General features: G+C 38.7%; 1 protein-coding gene across 5 annotated transcripts in view; it reads left to right on the top strand.

The window, feature by feature from the left end:
* Positions 1-15,376, top strand: part of KCNIP4 (potassium voltage-gated channel interacting protein 4) — a 1,134,443-nt gene that overhangs the window by 889,324 nt on the left and 229,743 nt on the right. Inside the window, exon 1 of one of the 5 annotated variants that reach the window (XM_021100556.1) lies at positions 5,061-9,007. The exons of 3 other annotated variants lie outside the window; for them this stretch is intronic. Coding sequence is in view for 1 of the 2 variants with exons in the window: in XM_013978555.2 (XP_013834009.1) it covers positions 9,179-9,290 (112 nt within the window). In the remaining variant the exon portion in view is untranslated. Of the gene's footprint in view, positions 1-5,060; positions 9,291-15,376 lie in introns of those variants that run through there. One more of the 5 variants, XM_013978555.2, reaches the window with a different exon arrangement.

Here is a 15,376-nt window from a genome sequence, read left to right as displayed (position 1 = left end):
AACTATCTATAAAGTACAAAAGACTTTAAAAGCATAGTTTTTATAGTTAAAGACCTGATTGCAATGCAACTGTTAAGGAAATTCAGCTATTTCTGTGACATAAAACATCTTAAGATAATAACTAGAATTATGACTAACAACATACTAGGACATTTCAAAATTTGTGGACTTCGTATGATTTCTAGAACATTTATCTTAATAAACTTTCTTATGATATATAACCTAAGGCTCATCACCACTCATCTGACAATGTTTCCCATGTAATTTAACCTACTAAATAAGCCTAATTAGTTTAATATCTCTCTTTGAGACATTTAGGGGCTCTCTGAAGCATCCAACAGTTGGCTAGAGGTCCAAAGAACTTCATTTAGAATTTGACATGAAGTTTGTCAAAGATATCAAAAGGTGTTAAAGGATTTGGCATGAAAGGACCATATTTATTTACTTAATCAAGGTGAAAATAAAATATTCAAAGGCAAACAAAGTTACAAGAGATTACTTAAGAAGTTTAACAATCAGTTGTCAAAAACAGATTGATATTTGAAGAAAACCTTATCCTCTTAACAGAGAAGAAAACAAAATTCTAGTTTTCCATCATTTTACCTTTAATATTAAAACTCATTCACTCAATTAAATTCAATTTAATCACACACAAAACTCTTTTCTCAGAGTTCTTTTTCCACAAAGCTTCCACAAATTTCCATATCCATACTAGTCTGTTCCTTGTTTTCTCTTCCTTTTAGAAATAACCAAGACAAAATCACTTTCTTTTTCCTTAACAAAAAATTTTTTTAAAAACTCTCAATTTTTTATACTTTCTCTTACCAACAATATATATCTTACTTTATACAGACAATCCTTTTTTAAAAGGTAATTTATAGGAATATATGCCAATTCATTGTATGATATTTCAATAAAGCACAAGAAATATTTACTAAGAGTCTCAAACATATCTAATATCTCTGTAATAAGAGGTCAAATGAAGGTAAACAGACTTCTTTAGCAATGTTCCAGTATTTTATTGTATTTAAGAATAATCTAGAATTCAACAAATTTTCTTTGTTTAACTTAATTCAATGAAATTTTAAAGTTTTAAGTTACCAAAAATTGGCAGAAACTATTTTTAGGTAGGCCTACCATAAAACGTAATTATTCTTCAAGAGTTCACCCAAAAAATTTTATTCCATTTATCTCTTTAATTATTTATGAGAGTATCATCATACCAAGTTAATTTTCTTATTGACAAGTTTTATAACAGACATAATATGAGTTTATTGACTTTCCCAGGTACCATAAAACCATTATATTTGATATCAATGACTCTAAAGACATGTCTGTAATAATTAAAATGCAACTTATTTTTATTCATTAAAGATTAATTCTAGGTCATGTGGTCCTTTAAATTTGGGGACTAGTTTATGTTACACTTAGAAATATTTGATTTGTAAGTGTTTGTTTTTAAATCAATTAAATAAAGCTTTTACAAATTAATATTGACAATACCATCCAGAGGTAGAGATATAATGTTTATAATGCACACACACACACATATATATATACCAGATATATATGTCTGTGTATATATAGCCAGATAGACACAGAAATCTCATATGTTTCCTGCTTGAATTTATAAAATTCAACCCTCTTTTCCTTTTTTTTTTTTTTTCTTTCTGTTTTGAGTTCTACTGATTAAGCCAAGGTCATAGCTTCAGGTGATGTAGGCTGTGTTTACATTTCAAGGACATGGTAAGAGTTACAACTTCAAGATTTCTCCTAGGAATACTTTTATTTTCCTAGGGTAAGAATTTTGAAAAGATGCTTTATCAAGTTAGTTTCTTGAGTCTGTAAAAAAAGCACTTTGGGGATGTCCAAGGAGCCCCATCCTGGTGATTTGGGAGCAAAATAAGTACTTGCAAGTATTGGCTCTGTGTAAGTATGTGTGAGGCCAGCCAGGGTTCCAGTCTCTGACTGCACATCCAGAACCTGGTAGGCTTCAGAAACACAAGCCCGCCCCTCTCCCTTCCTTTTTTTAAGTTTCATTTTAGTAAAAAAAAAAAACCTTTTTGAATTTTAAGTCATATTTTGAGAAAGTCGAACCAACCCAATAAACTCCCAAGTTCCTTCTGCTTTCTTTGCCTAGAAGCTTCGCTATAGATCCTTTTCACCTAGAAAATGTACTGATACCCTCATAAAACTCCAAGTCTTAACATTTTAACAGCTTGGACAAAACTCAGGACTATCACTTAAAAGCAGTGATGTCTGGATATCTGCAGATCTCAGCAAAGCACCAAAAGAATCCTGGAAAGCCAGAGGGCTTAAGGGCCCATATTGACACTGAGTGCCAGTCCAAAGTAGACTCCAGGTGACCTCAGGTGGGATTCTCTGGTACCCTGCTGATCGTGCCAAGCATTGTAGATGGAAAATGCATAACCAGTTTACAACTGAGACTAAGAAAGAGTTTTATTCATACCAAGCTGAAGGCTATAGCCGAAGGACAGTCTCTCAGCTCTGAGGAACAACTGAAGCATAGTTTTTAGCATAGTCTAATACCGTGCTAGAACAAAGAAGATGCATCAAGCATGGCAGAGGGTTATTCTTTCAAAAGCTCAACAGAGAAGTATTGTTATAGATTAGCATGTCACTGTAGGGCAGCATGATTCTGGCGTATGGAAGGGGACAAAGAGTATTAATATTGGCATCACAGGAAGAGAGGCAATGGGCTATATCTTCAAAGTGAGCATTCTTTACCTCATCATAAGGAATTCTTTCCCTTAATGAGTAAAGCAGATGTACAATGTATTAGGCCCTCTAAACTCACATAGTTCACATAAAGTTCAAGCTGGACCACGATGTGAGAAATTTTTTAAATTTCTCCATCATTACATAAGTTTTTGCATTTTATCCTCATCTGTTAAATGCAGTTAATTAATATACTTATCCTAACTGGATGCTGTGAGGATTCAATGAGATAGTTTATGTAATGCAGTATACTGTTTGTCACGTGTCAGGGGCTCAAAATTATTTGTATCCTAAGTATTTTACAATAAAGTGAAGATAATCATTATTATACTTGATAATCACTGCCCTCAAACCAGTCTGCTGTAGGGGTATGCAGCAGACACTTCTTATAGAGAGAGAATATGAAAAGGATTGTGACATGAGAGCCAAAGCTATAAACCCTATTAAATTGGTGAACCCAGGAGCCCACTCAGTTTTGGCCAGAAAGGCCAGGAAAAGGAAATTAGAGCAGACCAAAGGAAAAAAAATCATAAATAAGAGAGAAAGATTGTATTCTTATAAAAGCTCTCTAGTTGCATTTCCATCATCTGCCAATTTGTTTATATGAAGATTACATTCTCCACATTCATTGATCATAAGATTCATGAGACCTCTTTTCAAAATATACATTGGTGCAATATTGTTGGAATTCTTAAAAGTTGGGAGGTAGTCTCCTACCACCAATTTATGGGCATTCAAACCAGAAGGCTGGATGTGTAATTGTTTAGTGGACAGCTATATACATATTTTAAAGAAATACATTCCAGGTACATTGACTAACCTTTCAGAATGAGACCTACCTCTAAATAAGATTGCTTGTGCCCTGCAATATTTGAGTAGAAAGTTATCTGGAGAATATTTAGATCTTTCCAACTAATTGGGAAACCCCGAGAGAGGTATATGATATACTACGGTGGAAGCGAGGGTTGGGGATAGAATAGATGGCATCAGAAGATGGATAGCTTTAATCATTTTGGTGAGAAAAATCTTAAAATTAGAAGAGACACTAAGAGTCAAACAACAATCTTTTCCTCATTATTTGCTCTATAAAATCCCAATATTGAGACTTCTTTCAGCAACTTTCCAGTACTATTTTTCTCTCCTGCCTAAGAGGAGCCACCATCATGAATGCTGCCTTAGTGTGTGTGCATTTCCACCTTTGGGAAAGTTCTTCCTCCTCTCCTCACTTATCTTTAAAGATCTACCTTAGTTTATTTGTCTTCAATATAACCTTCTCAGTGATGTCAGCGACATGGCTGCCTTGCTTCTCTTACCTCCTGTTTACTGAGAGTGGAAAATTTTTCCATCAGAACTTAATTTCTTTTTAACTTCTAAGCGTGTCATCCTGATTTCTCCTGTTGTTAACAATTGAGGAATCATGAAAAGCTAGGTGATCCAAGCCAATTTTGTCCATTTCCCAAGTCCTCTGACCTTGAATGAGTCAATTCCACTCTCTGCACCTCACTTTTAATGCCCTGAAAGATAAAAAGAATGGATTCTTTGATCCTTAAATAGTCTCTAAAAGTTTACAGAAATATAAACTAAATATGTTACGTTTAAACTTGACTTCACTAGTTCCTGTATTCATTGTCATTCTATCTGTATTTTTGGAGAGACAATAGGTAGCTAGGTAAATCTATGCAACTTTAACATTACCCTCAACTTTGCTACATTTATTTTTATATTTATATGTCAATAGTATAAAGAACATTTCTTCACTAAGGAACATCACTTGGTGAATGTCGAACTAAAGCTACAAAAAAAGAAAAGGAAAGGATCAATTTCAGGTTTTAGGCAAATCATCTCATTTGAGATCATTTAAAGGATCGCAATGAATTTGTGCAAGAAAATTGAAAGTCTCTTTCTCAGCCCAGTCAGTTGGCTTGGGCATGCCTCCCTGAGTACCTTTTAATCTTCCTAAGAGTTTCTGACAATTCTTACAGTCCCTTTTCAGAGCTCCAATTAAAGAACCATTCAACATGGTGCAAAAAGGCCTGAATCTGAAGCTGTAGTGTTTGCGAAGTGCAGAGAATCTGGCACTCAGGATGCCTAAGTTCAAACCTCAGCACTCCCAAGTCTTCTTTTCAAGACCTGAGGCAGGAGTTCCCGTCATGGCTCAGTGGTTAACGAATCCAACTAGGAACCATGAGGTTGTGAGTTCTATCCCTGGTCTTGCTCAGTGGGTTAAGGATCCGGCTTTGCTGCGAGCTGTGGTGTAGATCACAGATCTGTTGTTGCTGAGGCTCTGGCGTAGGCCAGCGGCTACAGGTCTGATTAGACCCCTAGCCTGGGAACCTCCATTTGCCGAGGGTGCAGCCCCAGAAAAGACAACAACAACGAAAAGACCCAAGGCAAATTCCTTAACCTTTTAAAGCCTGCACTTTCTCCTTCAAACCAAAGTAATAATATAACCCAGCAGAGTTCCCTGGTAGCCTAGTGGCTAAGGACCCAGCATTGTCACTGCTATGGCTTAGGTAACTTCTATGACACAGGTTTGATCCCTGGCCAGGGAACTCCCACATCCCACATGTGTGGCCATATATATATATATATATTACATAATCTAGGGAATTATGAAATAATTAGTTAATATGAGTAGAGATTTTAGAATAGTGCCTAACATTTTTAAGTTCTCTGTAAATGCTACTGGCTATTATTTTTGGAGTAAATCAGATATAAATCCCGAGTGTCCCCCTAATTTAATGTAATTTTGTGGAATTAATGCTATATCAACAGCCCGTGGTTTTATTTTTCTTTGGAATAGGGATAACAATGCCTAAGTCTGGTTTGTGGTCAGAGTAAATGAATTTATACATGTAAAGTACACAGTATAGTGCCTGGCTTAGAGTAAGTGGGCGTGAAATGCCGAATACCCCTTAAGATGTAAAGAAAGGGGTGAGTTTGGGAATGAGGAGAGAAGGCCAGAGCATATTTTAATATCACAGTCTGCATCGAAGCAAACAAATTACTGCAACAAAGTGATAGAGCCTAACCTGGAGAGTTTTTTTTAAAAACAATATGCAGCCAATGATTCTTTCCCAAAATGTTCTTTTCCGGGTGTTGCCCATTTCCCTAGATTTCTCAGCTGATGTATGAAACTCTTCAACTGTGTTATTTATTACCTTACAAAATTCTGCTCTGGGGGGCTGCACGTGAAGAGCCTGTTGAATTCTTTGAAATCTGGAAGACCCCTTAGCTGGGGCCAACAGAAAGAGTTCACAAAACAAGAGGTAAAAGTAGCTACTGTAGATAGGGAAGGGCCGGGCCTATATGACTCTCCGCTGGTTGATCCTACCCTGGAAATGCCATTGTCCTAAAGGGAAATCCTGCCTGGAATTTACAAAATAGTATCCATGGGGCTTTATGTGAGTTTCAAGGATGGTTGGGATTTCTTTCCTGGAAAATGGGATGTGGCAATTTTTAAAATACTTTGACTAACTCTATAAATCAAAAGACCAATTGAAAATATTTGCTGAAATCTGCTGAGGAATATAAAGGGAGAAGAATAAATTTGGGAGTCAGACAAAGGGATATTTGAACTCTGGATCTATGACTTTCTAGCTGTGTGACTTTAGCTAAGTCACTTACTTTACTCTCTGTACCTAAGGAGGTTTTTTGTGTGTTTTTGTTTTGTTTTGTTTTGTTTTAACTATACTGTGGTACAGTGTAGGATTTTAAAATGCAGTTTGGTTTAACTGACATAATTAATTTCTGTAAACTTTTTTTTTAACTTTTGACTTCCTATAGCTATATGTTGGCAGGAATTTCAGAGAATAATTACTTAAGACATTTATTTTCCTATCACCAACTAAGAATTCTTCCTTCAATGGCTTGGTGACACAATTGAAAACAACTTAGAAAGATAGAGGGATGAGGAAATTGATAGAAAGATATCTCCTATAAACATATTATCCAAAATGGAAAGCACCATTTGAAGAACCAACTTGATGACCTAAGAATATTCTTGGTACTCAGAGGAGAAAAATAGCCCTGTGGGCTGGGCTGATGAAGAAGTCTTTATGGGGAGAAAACTAGAATTAGGCCTGGGAGCAGGGGGAAGTAGTAGGACAAGAGAAGAGCAAAGTGATTTCATCCATCTAGGCCCAGCAGAGCCTCTAAAGAACTGGCACTTCTGTCGTCATCCCACAGCTAGCCTGTGCTGAGCAGGGGAACACCAGAGGCTGGCTCAGCTCTCCATGGTCTTAGTGAATCCTCTTGTTAAACATGAGAAAAAGGCAGGTGCATTCCCATCATGAATTTAGAAATCTTGAATTTAGAAAACTGAGACTTGGACATAGGGTGACTTCCCTCAACTCACACAGCAGGCATGTGACAGAAGCAGGATTTAACCCAAGCCCAGCTACCTTGAAGCTTGCATACGATACAATATTTCTAATAATGATGAAAGCTGCCATGATGGATGGTTACCTCCTTATGAAATCTCCTTGCTGTTACCACCATCCACCTTTCCCCAGGTGGGATTGACTTTCCCTTCCTATGGTCCCCCTGTAGCCTTAAAGGAGCTGCTGTGTTTTTTTAATGTCACTCCTGCCTCTTCTATTAACTTTTAAGTTACCAAAGGATAGGTTTGGATATTATTTCCCATTTTACCACATACATATATATATATATATGTGTGTGCATAGATACAGATATAGATATAGATCGATCATCCATAGCTCCTAGTAGCAGCTTAATAAGTGTTTTTTAAAAATAACTGAATGAAAGAATGAATGCTCATTTTCTACCAAGCACTGTGCCCTTAGCTTTGGCAAATTGACCTCTTTATGCTTCAGTTTCCTTGCCTATAAAATGAGGATGACAGTGATACTACCATGTAGCACTGTAGGGATGAATTAATTGTTGATAAATCACTCTAATATTGATGAGCACGTAGTAAATGTTCAGTCAGTGTTAACTAGCAGTATGTCCACTCTTAGTTCCCAAAATTCCCTATAAAAGGAGAATTTTTTTTAAAAAAGCATTGATGTATTACAAACACAACTTAGAGTATAAGCATTATTTTCAGAATGGTTAAGTATCTTGCAAAATATCACACAGCAAGGGAATAACAAAACCAGGAAATGTCCCTTGGGGTCAAAGACATAACTCATAAGCCCTTATGTTTCATAGTGAGTTCCAGGCACCAAAAGTCCCTGCACATGCAGGGTCCAGGTTGATTCTTTACACCAGCACTCCGGGGCTGGGCTTCAGCACAGTGGAGATAACAGGCAGTCATTAAGCCAGTGTGATCCTGTCAGAGCCTAGAACCCGTGACCATTCCCACAATGGTTGCTTGGGGCGGTGTGGAATAGAAGGCCCATGGGGTCTGTCAGGACAGCAGGACCACTTCCCAGATGATAATAATCGCCTAGGTTCTAGTTTAAGAACACAAGCTGCAGAATCCTCTGAATCAGACTCTCCGCAAAGGAGTACTTTTAACAAGCACCCGGGTGATTTATATGATGAGGGAAGTTTATGAAACTTTGCTTTGAGGCAGGCTGCAGCAAGTATTTAAGGACTATTGTAGTGCTTACCCTCCAGGGGGCAGTTACTGAACAGCAGTGTTCTTAGGAGGTAGTGCTCTGCCCCACCCTCCATCCTTGTTTGTAAATACAAGCACTAAATCAATCTCCCTAATAATTCTCTTCAATCATGTGTCAACGGGGACCAGAACAGCCCCAGTGGACTGGCAAGTGGGCGGCGGCTTAGATGCTCTCGCTTGCAAAATCCACTGAATCATGGATGTTTTGCTTCTGCACTTTTCTCCCTAGAAAAGCTGTCCATGGGCTTCTTTCCACGAAGGCTTTTTTAAGAGGCTATAGGCTTCAGAAGCCAAAATTGATTTTTTTCCCCCTAGCATCCGAAGAGCCAGAAGGTTGAGCCGTCTCGCGGAGCAAGCTCTGGGAGGGGAGAGCAGCTGCTATGGCAAAAAGGGGACATTCGCAAGCTTCCCAGGCAGCAAACTAGCGCGCAGACAGCCCAGCCCCGTGTTGCGTCGTCAGCGCGCGGAGTGCCGCTGTGCTCTCCCGGGCAAGTTTTTGGGGAGTGTCCCTTCTCTCTACGGACACAGCAAAGTCTCCAGTTTACCAACAGATGTTTCCCTCGCAGCCCTGAAGTCCAAGAGCTCGCTGGCTGCAGCGCAAGGTCCTGAGGCCAGCGCGCTGTGGTTGAGGGACCCCACCAGGCAAATGTCAGAATCAGTATGAGAGCCTGGACTTCAGCCCAGGTCGGTCCTCACCCCGGGGGGCCGCTGCTTTGCCGGGTGCATCTTTGAGGAGCTGCTCACTTTCCCCCCCTCGCGAGTCTTTGTTCCAAGCCAGATATTGCTCGGATTCTCTAATTAACTCCCTCCACTCCAAAGGGGTTCGGAGGCTGGGATGCTCCACCTGCTTGAAGGATGTTGACTCTCGAGTGGGAGTCGGAAGGACTGCAAACAGTGGGTATTGTTGTGATTATATGTGCATCTCTGAAGCTGCTCCATTTGCTGGGACTGATTGATTTTTCAGAAGGTAAAGTGGTCGCTCCCATCTGTGTCGTTGGTCAGGTCTGGTTCAGAACTGGATACAGACGCTGCAGAAGTTGAGGAGGCTTAAAACACAAAGTTCTAAAATATGCATGCTTGACTTGGAGCAGCCTAGCACTGGACAGTTCATTTCTATTTACCCAGATAATTGACATGGGGAAGGAAGGGATGTTGTGGCATTATCTTTCATTTGAAACCTTTTTGAGTTTAAGGTGATATTATGGGTTAAACATATTTCTAAGGTAGGAAGTTAGGACTCTCTACTATGGGGTGTGAGAATACAGGTTACTGTTTTGGTTGTCAAGTTTCATGTTAGCTACCACGCCTTAATGTCATTAGTAATTCCTTCCATCAGGAGTACCCTGATTTGTGAGAGAAAGATGTGCCTGCCTCATTAGTTAGGAGATGTGGGGGTGGAGCTCTGTTATTGATTATGGTATAAAATTGGGTAAGCTTTTGATTTAAAATTGTGTTAATGAATGCTTAGCAGAAATGTGCTTTGAACACTTAATTTGCAAAAGTGTTTAATTTACATTTCCCAATGAGCCGCTTAGCTCATTTGTGTCTTGAGTGGGAACCCACATAGGCATGGGACAGCCTACTGTTACCAATAAATATTTCTTCCATCTAATATAAATTTTACTACCCAAATCAATTCTACTATTCAAAGAATGAGAAGTAAAAAAAGTTGATTAACTTCCCTTTAATAGTTTTATATATACATATACTTTTTCTACTGAAATAACATGCTTTGACTTATTTAAATCCTAGTTGTTTGATGTCAGTTTTACATCCAAGCTCTCCTTTCTTGTCAAGCGAAAGAAAGGAGTTCCTGAGACACTTGCTAATACTCCTTCCAGATAATGATATGATCTTTTACTGCCAAGTTATTTATGAATATCCACTTCTCATGTTGTGTGTAATTGGGAAGATGAAAATATTTAAGCTTGCCTGTGTTCTAATCTTTCTAACAGAGTTAAGGAGCTAAGACCTGACTGCTAAAATGACATTATCTCAAACTACATCTGGTATACAGTTGTTTCTATCAATATGTTAATAATTGTCAATGTATCTTCTCTTCAGAAAATCCTTCTTTCTACAAGTGGGTTTGTTAGGTTCTACTCTATAGACCAGCATAAGAATATAAGTTTTCATGCAATTTTCATATCTTCTTTTAAGTATTCTTAATCGGTGACAAGTTCTGTTCAGGTACACTTGAGAATAATGTTATAAAGGACTTAAATAAAACCTCAGAAAATAGCTTCTCCTTTTTTCCCATATTACACAGCAATTTTATTTAACCAAGGGAGTAATTTTATTTAACACTACATTTTTTCTGAAAGGAAAACAATATGTAAACAAACTTCTCCAAGTGCTACACAAGAGTCTTTCATGATTTTGAGATTTCTGCCTCAATATGCTAATGGTATCTTAACAAAATACGGATAAGATTATTTCAGTTTCTATGACTGGAATAATTTGCTTATGTTTCATTTCTTCTCCATATTAGTTTTTATTCTCTGGATTCAGTTGAGCCATAACCCACAACTTCCGTGCACCATGCTCACGGTCTCTTGGTTTCAATGCTAGATGAAGCAGTCTCTGAAGGAGAACCAACATGGAGGTATTTGAGGAAACCAGCTCCCCCAGCCAGAATTGCAGAATTTGGGGCCAGTCTAAAATGTCTTTTTTGGGATAGGTATCCATATTCATATCCATATAATATCCATGTCCATATATAAATCTATATTTTCATACACACACATAGATGATAGATAGATAGACAGACTACACATTTTTAGATATTAGGCAAAATGTCCAAAAATCTGGGCAAACTTTGGATTCAATGTGTAAACCTTGGTTGTGCTAAAACACAAAGATCCACGTTACTACCATACAAGTGGTATATAAGTAAATAGAAAAAAATCCTTTTTTGTTCTGAAATATGTGCTTAATAAGTGCTGATCCAGTCCAATTGTCTCATTTTACATGGGAGACAACTGCAACCCAGAGAGGTTAACTGATTTACCAGAAAGCAACACTAACTGGAAGCAGAGACAGGACCGAATCCAACGACTGCTGAATCCTGTGGTAGCAGAGCTTTTCTACTCTGCCACACTTTTCATTTATTTATCTTCCCTAATACTGGGAAGTGAATTAAGGAAACTGTAGGTGAGAAATTTCCCGAATTCCTTAATCTTATCCTGAACTGTCTCCTAATACCCTATGAGCTATCTGAGGGAAATACATTCATAGGAAATAAGACTACACAGTAGCTACACAATTTTTACAAGGCTTCAACCCCAATCCAAGTATGTGCCCCACACATGGCATGTGAGCATGCCAACCCAGACTACCAACTTTATCATGTATTAGAGGCAGGTTGAAGGCAAAAGCAAGCCAAATAGTATCCTGAGCCCTTTCCCTCTAAGATCTGCACTGAATATTGACCTTCTATGACATACTCAATGTCGAGAAATAGCTAGTCCAAGTAGAATCCAGCAAGACCCAAGACGATCGTAAGAATTCTAGCCTAGGCTTCCTGTCTATGTTTGCTCAGATTGTGGCAGTGTCCCAGCAGAAACAGAACTGAGGCTTTCTTATCACCAGGCAAGTGGAGGTATGAGGGAAAAGAAGGGGGGGGGAGGTTTGCAGACCAAGCCACAAAACATTACATGACCAAGTCCTTTATCCTTTCGACATGAAAATGATGATATAAAGGCCAAAAAGGACTATCCCAACATAGATTGCTCTGTTTCACTGAGGTTGCATCATTTAGAAAACATGGCCCAGAAAAACAGCCACAGAATCAACCATTCTTTTTGGTGGAAGAATAAAGTTGAGGCTCAGAGCGGAGTTGTGAGCTTCTTTTAGGCAGCCTCAACCTTTTATATTGTCCTAAGGGCACAATGATTCTTCACTATACCCCTGGAGAGTATTTTCTCTAGTGTGACTCTGTGTATTGATTAACTTAGAAAGTAGTTCTGAGTCTATTTGAATGAGAGTGTCTGCATTAGTGTCAAGATGGAGCAGTGTTACCTTATTATTATCATCTACAATGGCCAGTGAGAATTAGCCATGAAGAGAAAAAGGTGAAGAGAAAAAGGTAAAGAGAAACATTTCTGCTCTCACCTAAATTAGATTCTGATTTCACTAAAGCCCTGTTTTAAAAAATACTTCTCGGAGTTCCCGTCATGGCGCAGTGGTTAACGAATCCGACTAGGAACCATGAGGTTGCAGGTTCGGTCCCTGCCCTTGCTCAGTGGGTTAACGATCCGGCGTTGCCGTGAGCTGTGGTGTAGGTTGCAGACGCGGCTCGGATCCCGCATTGCTGTGGCTCTGGCGTAGGCCTGTGGCCACAGCTCCAATTCGACCCCTAGCCTGGGAACCTCCATGTGGGTGGGAGCGGCCCAAAGAAATAGCAAAAAGACAAAAAAATAAATAAATAAATAAAATAAAAAATAGAAAATACTTCTCTTTCAGCTGAAGTCAAGGTTTAAGAAGCAAAAGTAATTTGTAAAGGGGATTAAAATAACTAATGGGATTTTAATATAATGATTTGAGGTTTTACCTATATCCACTCATTAATAAAGGGAACAAGGAAGAACAATCCTAAGATGAATCTCATTGTTTCACAGTTTTGCATGGAATATGTCTTACTGGATTCTGCATGAGCGCAGGGTCCTCTGTTAGGCATTGACTGAAATGGTGGGGAAGGGGCAAGACAAACATTGAAGGAAGGAATCCTCAGTAAGCTTACATTCTAATTACCCAACAAGATAGAAGAAAGTAGGGGCTGGGCAAAAGCCCAGGAAATGACCTGTAAGAGGCATAGGTGGAGTAGAACATTCTGAAAGGGCTCAAGGGAAGGCTTCATGAGAGAAAAAAACAGTTGTACAGGACTTAGCAGTGTGAGAAGGAGTTCCCAGATGAGACAATGGGGAACTGACACTGCAGGCAGGGCAAAGAGCTTGAATGGAGACCCCAAGCCCTGACAGAGTGGGTGATGGAGAAGAGCAGCAGCTTGGAGCACATGGGCATCAGAATGTTAAACAAGATGTGTCTGAAGGGGTCCGCTAGAGTGAACACTGAGAAGTCACATGTACTCTCTGACCAGGGAAGGGCCATTGACTCAAAGTCTTTAACTTTGGGGAAACAAAGAACAATATGGCAGACCAGTGTTTTAAGGTGAGTCAGTCTGGGAGTTGGTGAAAGAGAGTCCCAAGGAAAGAGAGGTACCAGTTATGCTTTTGGAACAATCCAGGTGAGAGACAACAAGGACAAACATCCATAGATTGCTCTCCTCAAAAAAGTATTTAATGTGAACTGTCAGTTTCTAGTTTTTCCAGAAATTTGTGTTTAATATGATATCCTTGACCTGCACCTGTTCTGAAATGGCATAATTGTTTTTGATTTCAGGGCAGTGGTGTTCGGCTTCCAATCTATTTCTTATGAGAAAAGAAAGCAATCTGGAGCATACGGAGGTTGTAACTACAGAGATACATAAATGTGGTAGCTTCACTTAAAAATTCTGAAAAATGTGTCTGACATCTTGCAAAGTCTTCAATTATTTTGAACTTTTTATTTTGGAAAATTTTACACACACAAAAAGTACAGAGAATAGTATAATGAACTTTGAGGTGCCTATCATCCAGCTTCAATAATAAGCAACGCTTTGTTATTTGTGTTTCAGCAACAACTTACATTTAGAAATACCAGGCATTCTGCTAGGCCCAAGAGGCAAAGGTGAATTAAAGGTAGTTGCTACTCTCAAGAAACACTCAGTTATATAAAGAGATGAGGAATATACACAAAGAAAAAGCAGTACATTGTGGTAGATAAGTCAGTACAAGTAAGTCCAAGATATACATGATGAATGGAAAGTAATTAAGCCCAAGTGGAAGAGTTAGAAGTGATCAGAGGTGATTCCCCAAGGAGGTAACTCCTAAACTTGATTTTTTTATGAAAGAAGAGAAGTTTATCAAATGCATATACCAGAAAAGTTCTACATGCAGGGTACGGGGCGAGGTAGTACCAACCTGAGGACATGGTATGAAACGTAGAAATCCTGGATCAAGAACAAGTAAAATATAAAAGGGAATTTACATAGTTTTATTTCTTCTCCTTGATTAGATAACTAACATGGCTAGGTACATAGAATGTACTGAAAAAAAATCATGACCTGAGTATAATTTACTCCCATGCAATAATAGTGCCAGCGCACTTCTACTTGTGCTACATAACTGAGAGCCTCTAGTGCTGCTTTCAATTTTCCAAAGTAGCTTGGAAACTGTTGATTAGTTGATTATGATTTTCTTGCTCTTTCATTTCTTTTTTCTGCCAGTAAGATTTCACATCAAAATTCCCCTGCAAAGCAGAGATACCCATACAGCATAGGCATCTGAGGCAGCTGTTCATTAGAACCTGATGGCCCTGGGGAATAATTTCAAATGAGACAACCTGCAATGAGCTGAAAAAGCCCAGCTTAGATGGACTTGGTTGGGAAAGCAGCCGTTTCAGTTCCATAACTGGGAGAAAAAAAAAAAAAAAAAACCCTTAGATTTCTAAGTGAAACTGAGCAATGCTTTTTAAGCACCTACTATGTGAAGGGAAGTAGAGGATCTGGGGCATTTTACTGTCCTTAGGAAGTTTTCAAATTAGAGACCAAATGGCTCATGCATACCTGATTCTAGATTAAAAAATGTCTGCTGGGAGAGAGCAAGGTCTTTAAAAAACGTGAGAAGACCCGCCCCATCCAACTGGGGAAATTTCCGGGAAGGCTGCATAAAGATGGTGGCATGTGAAATCTGATGAGGCGAGGGATCAAAAGACCTTGATAAGTAAAGACTGGAAACTAAAGTAGGAACTTGAACTGTAATTTAAAAGAAGAAAGATAGTTTCCTGAAGTCATTATTTGCAATCAGGTTGATTCTAAAAGGTCCATTAATCCACTTAAGATATTATTCCATGTAAGCGTCTGCTCTGAACTTGGCAGTGTGATTGATTTGAGGGCTATTATCTTTTAGTTTGTTTACTTTGGGAACCCTTTTCTCCCCCAGGCCTGGAGCAGAG

Source organism: Sus scrofa, chromosome 8 (genome assembly GCF_000003025.6).
Source record: "Sus scrofa isolate TJ Tabasco breed Duroc chromosome 8, Sscrofa11.1, whole genome shotgun sequence".
NCBI classification, from domain to species: Eukaryota; Metazoa; Chordata; class Mammalia; order Artiodactyla; family Suidae; genus Sus; species Sus scrofa.
The sequence above is the reverse complement of the archived record's forward strand: the minus strand, read 5'-3'. Positions and strand labels throughout refer to the sequence as shown.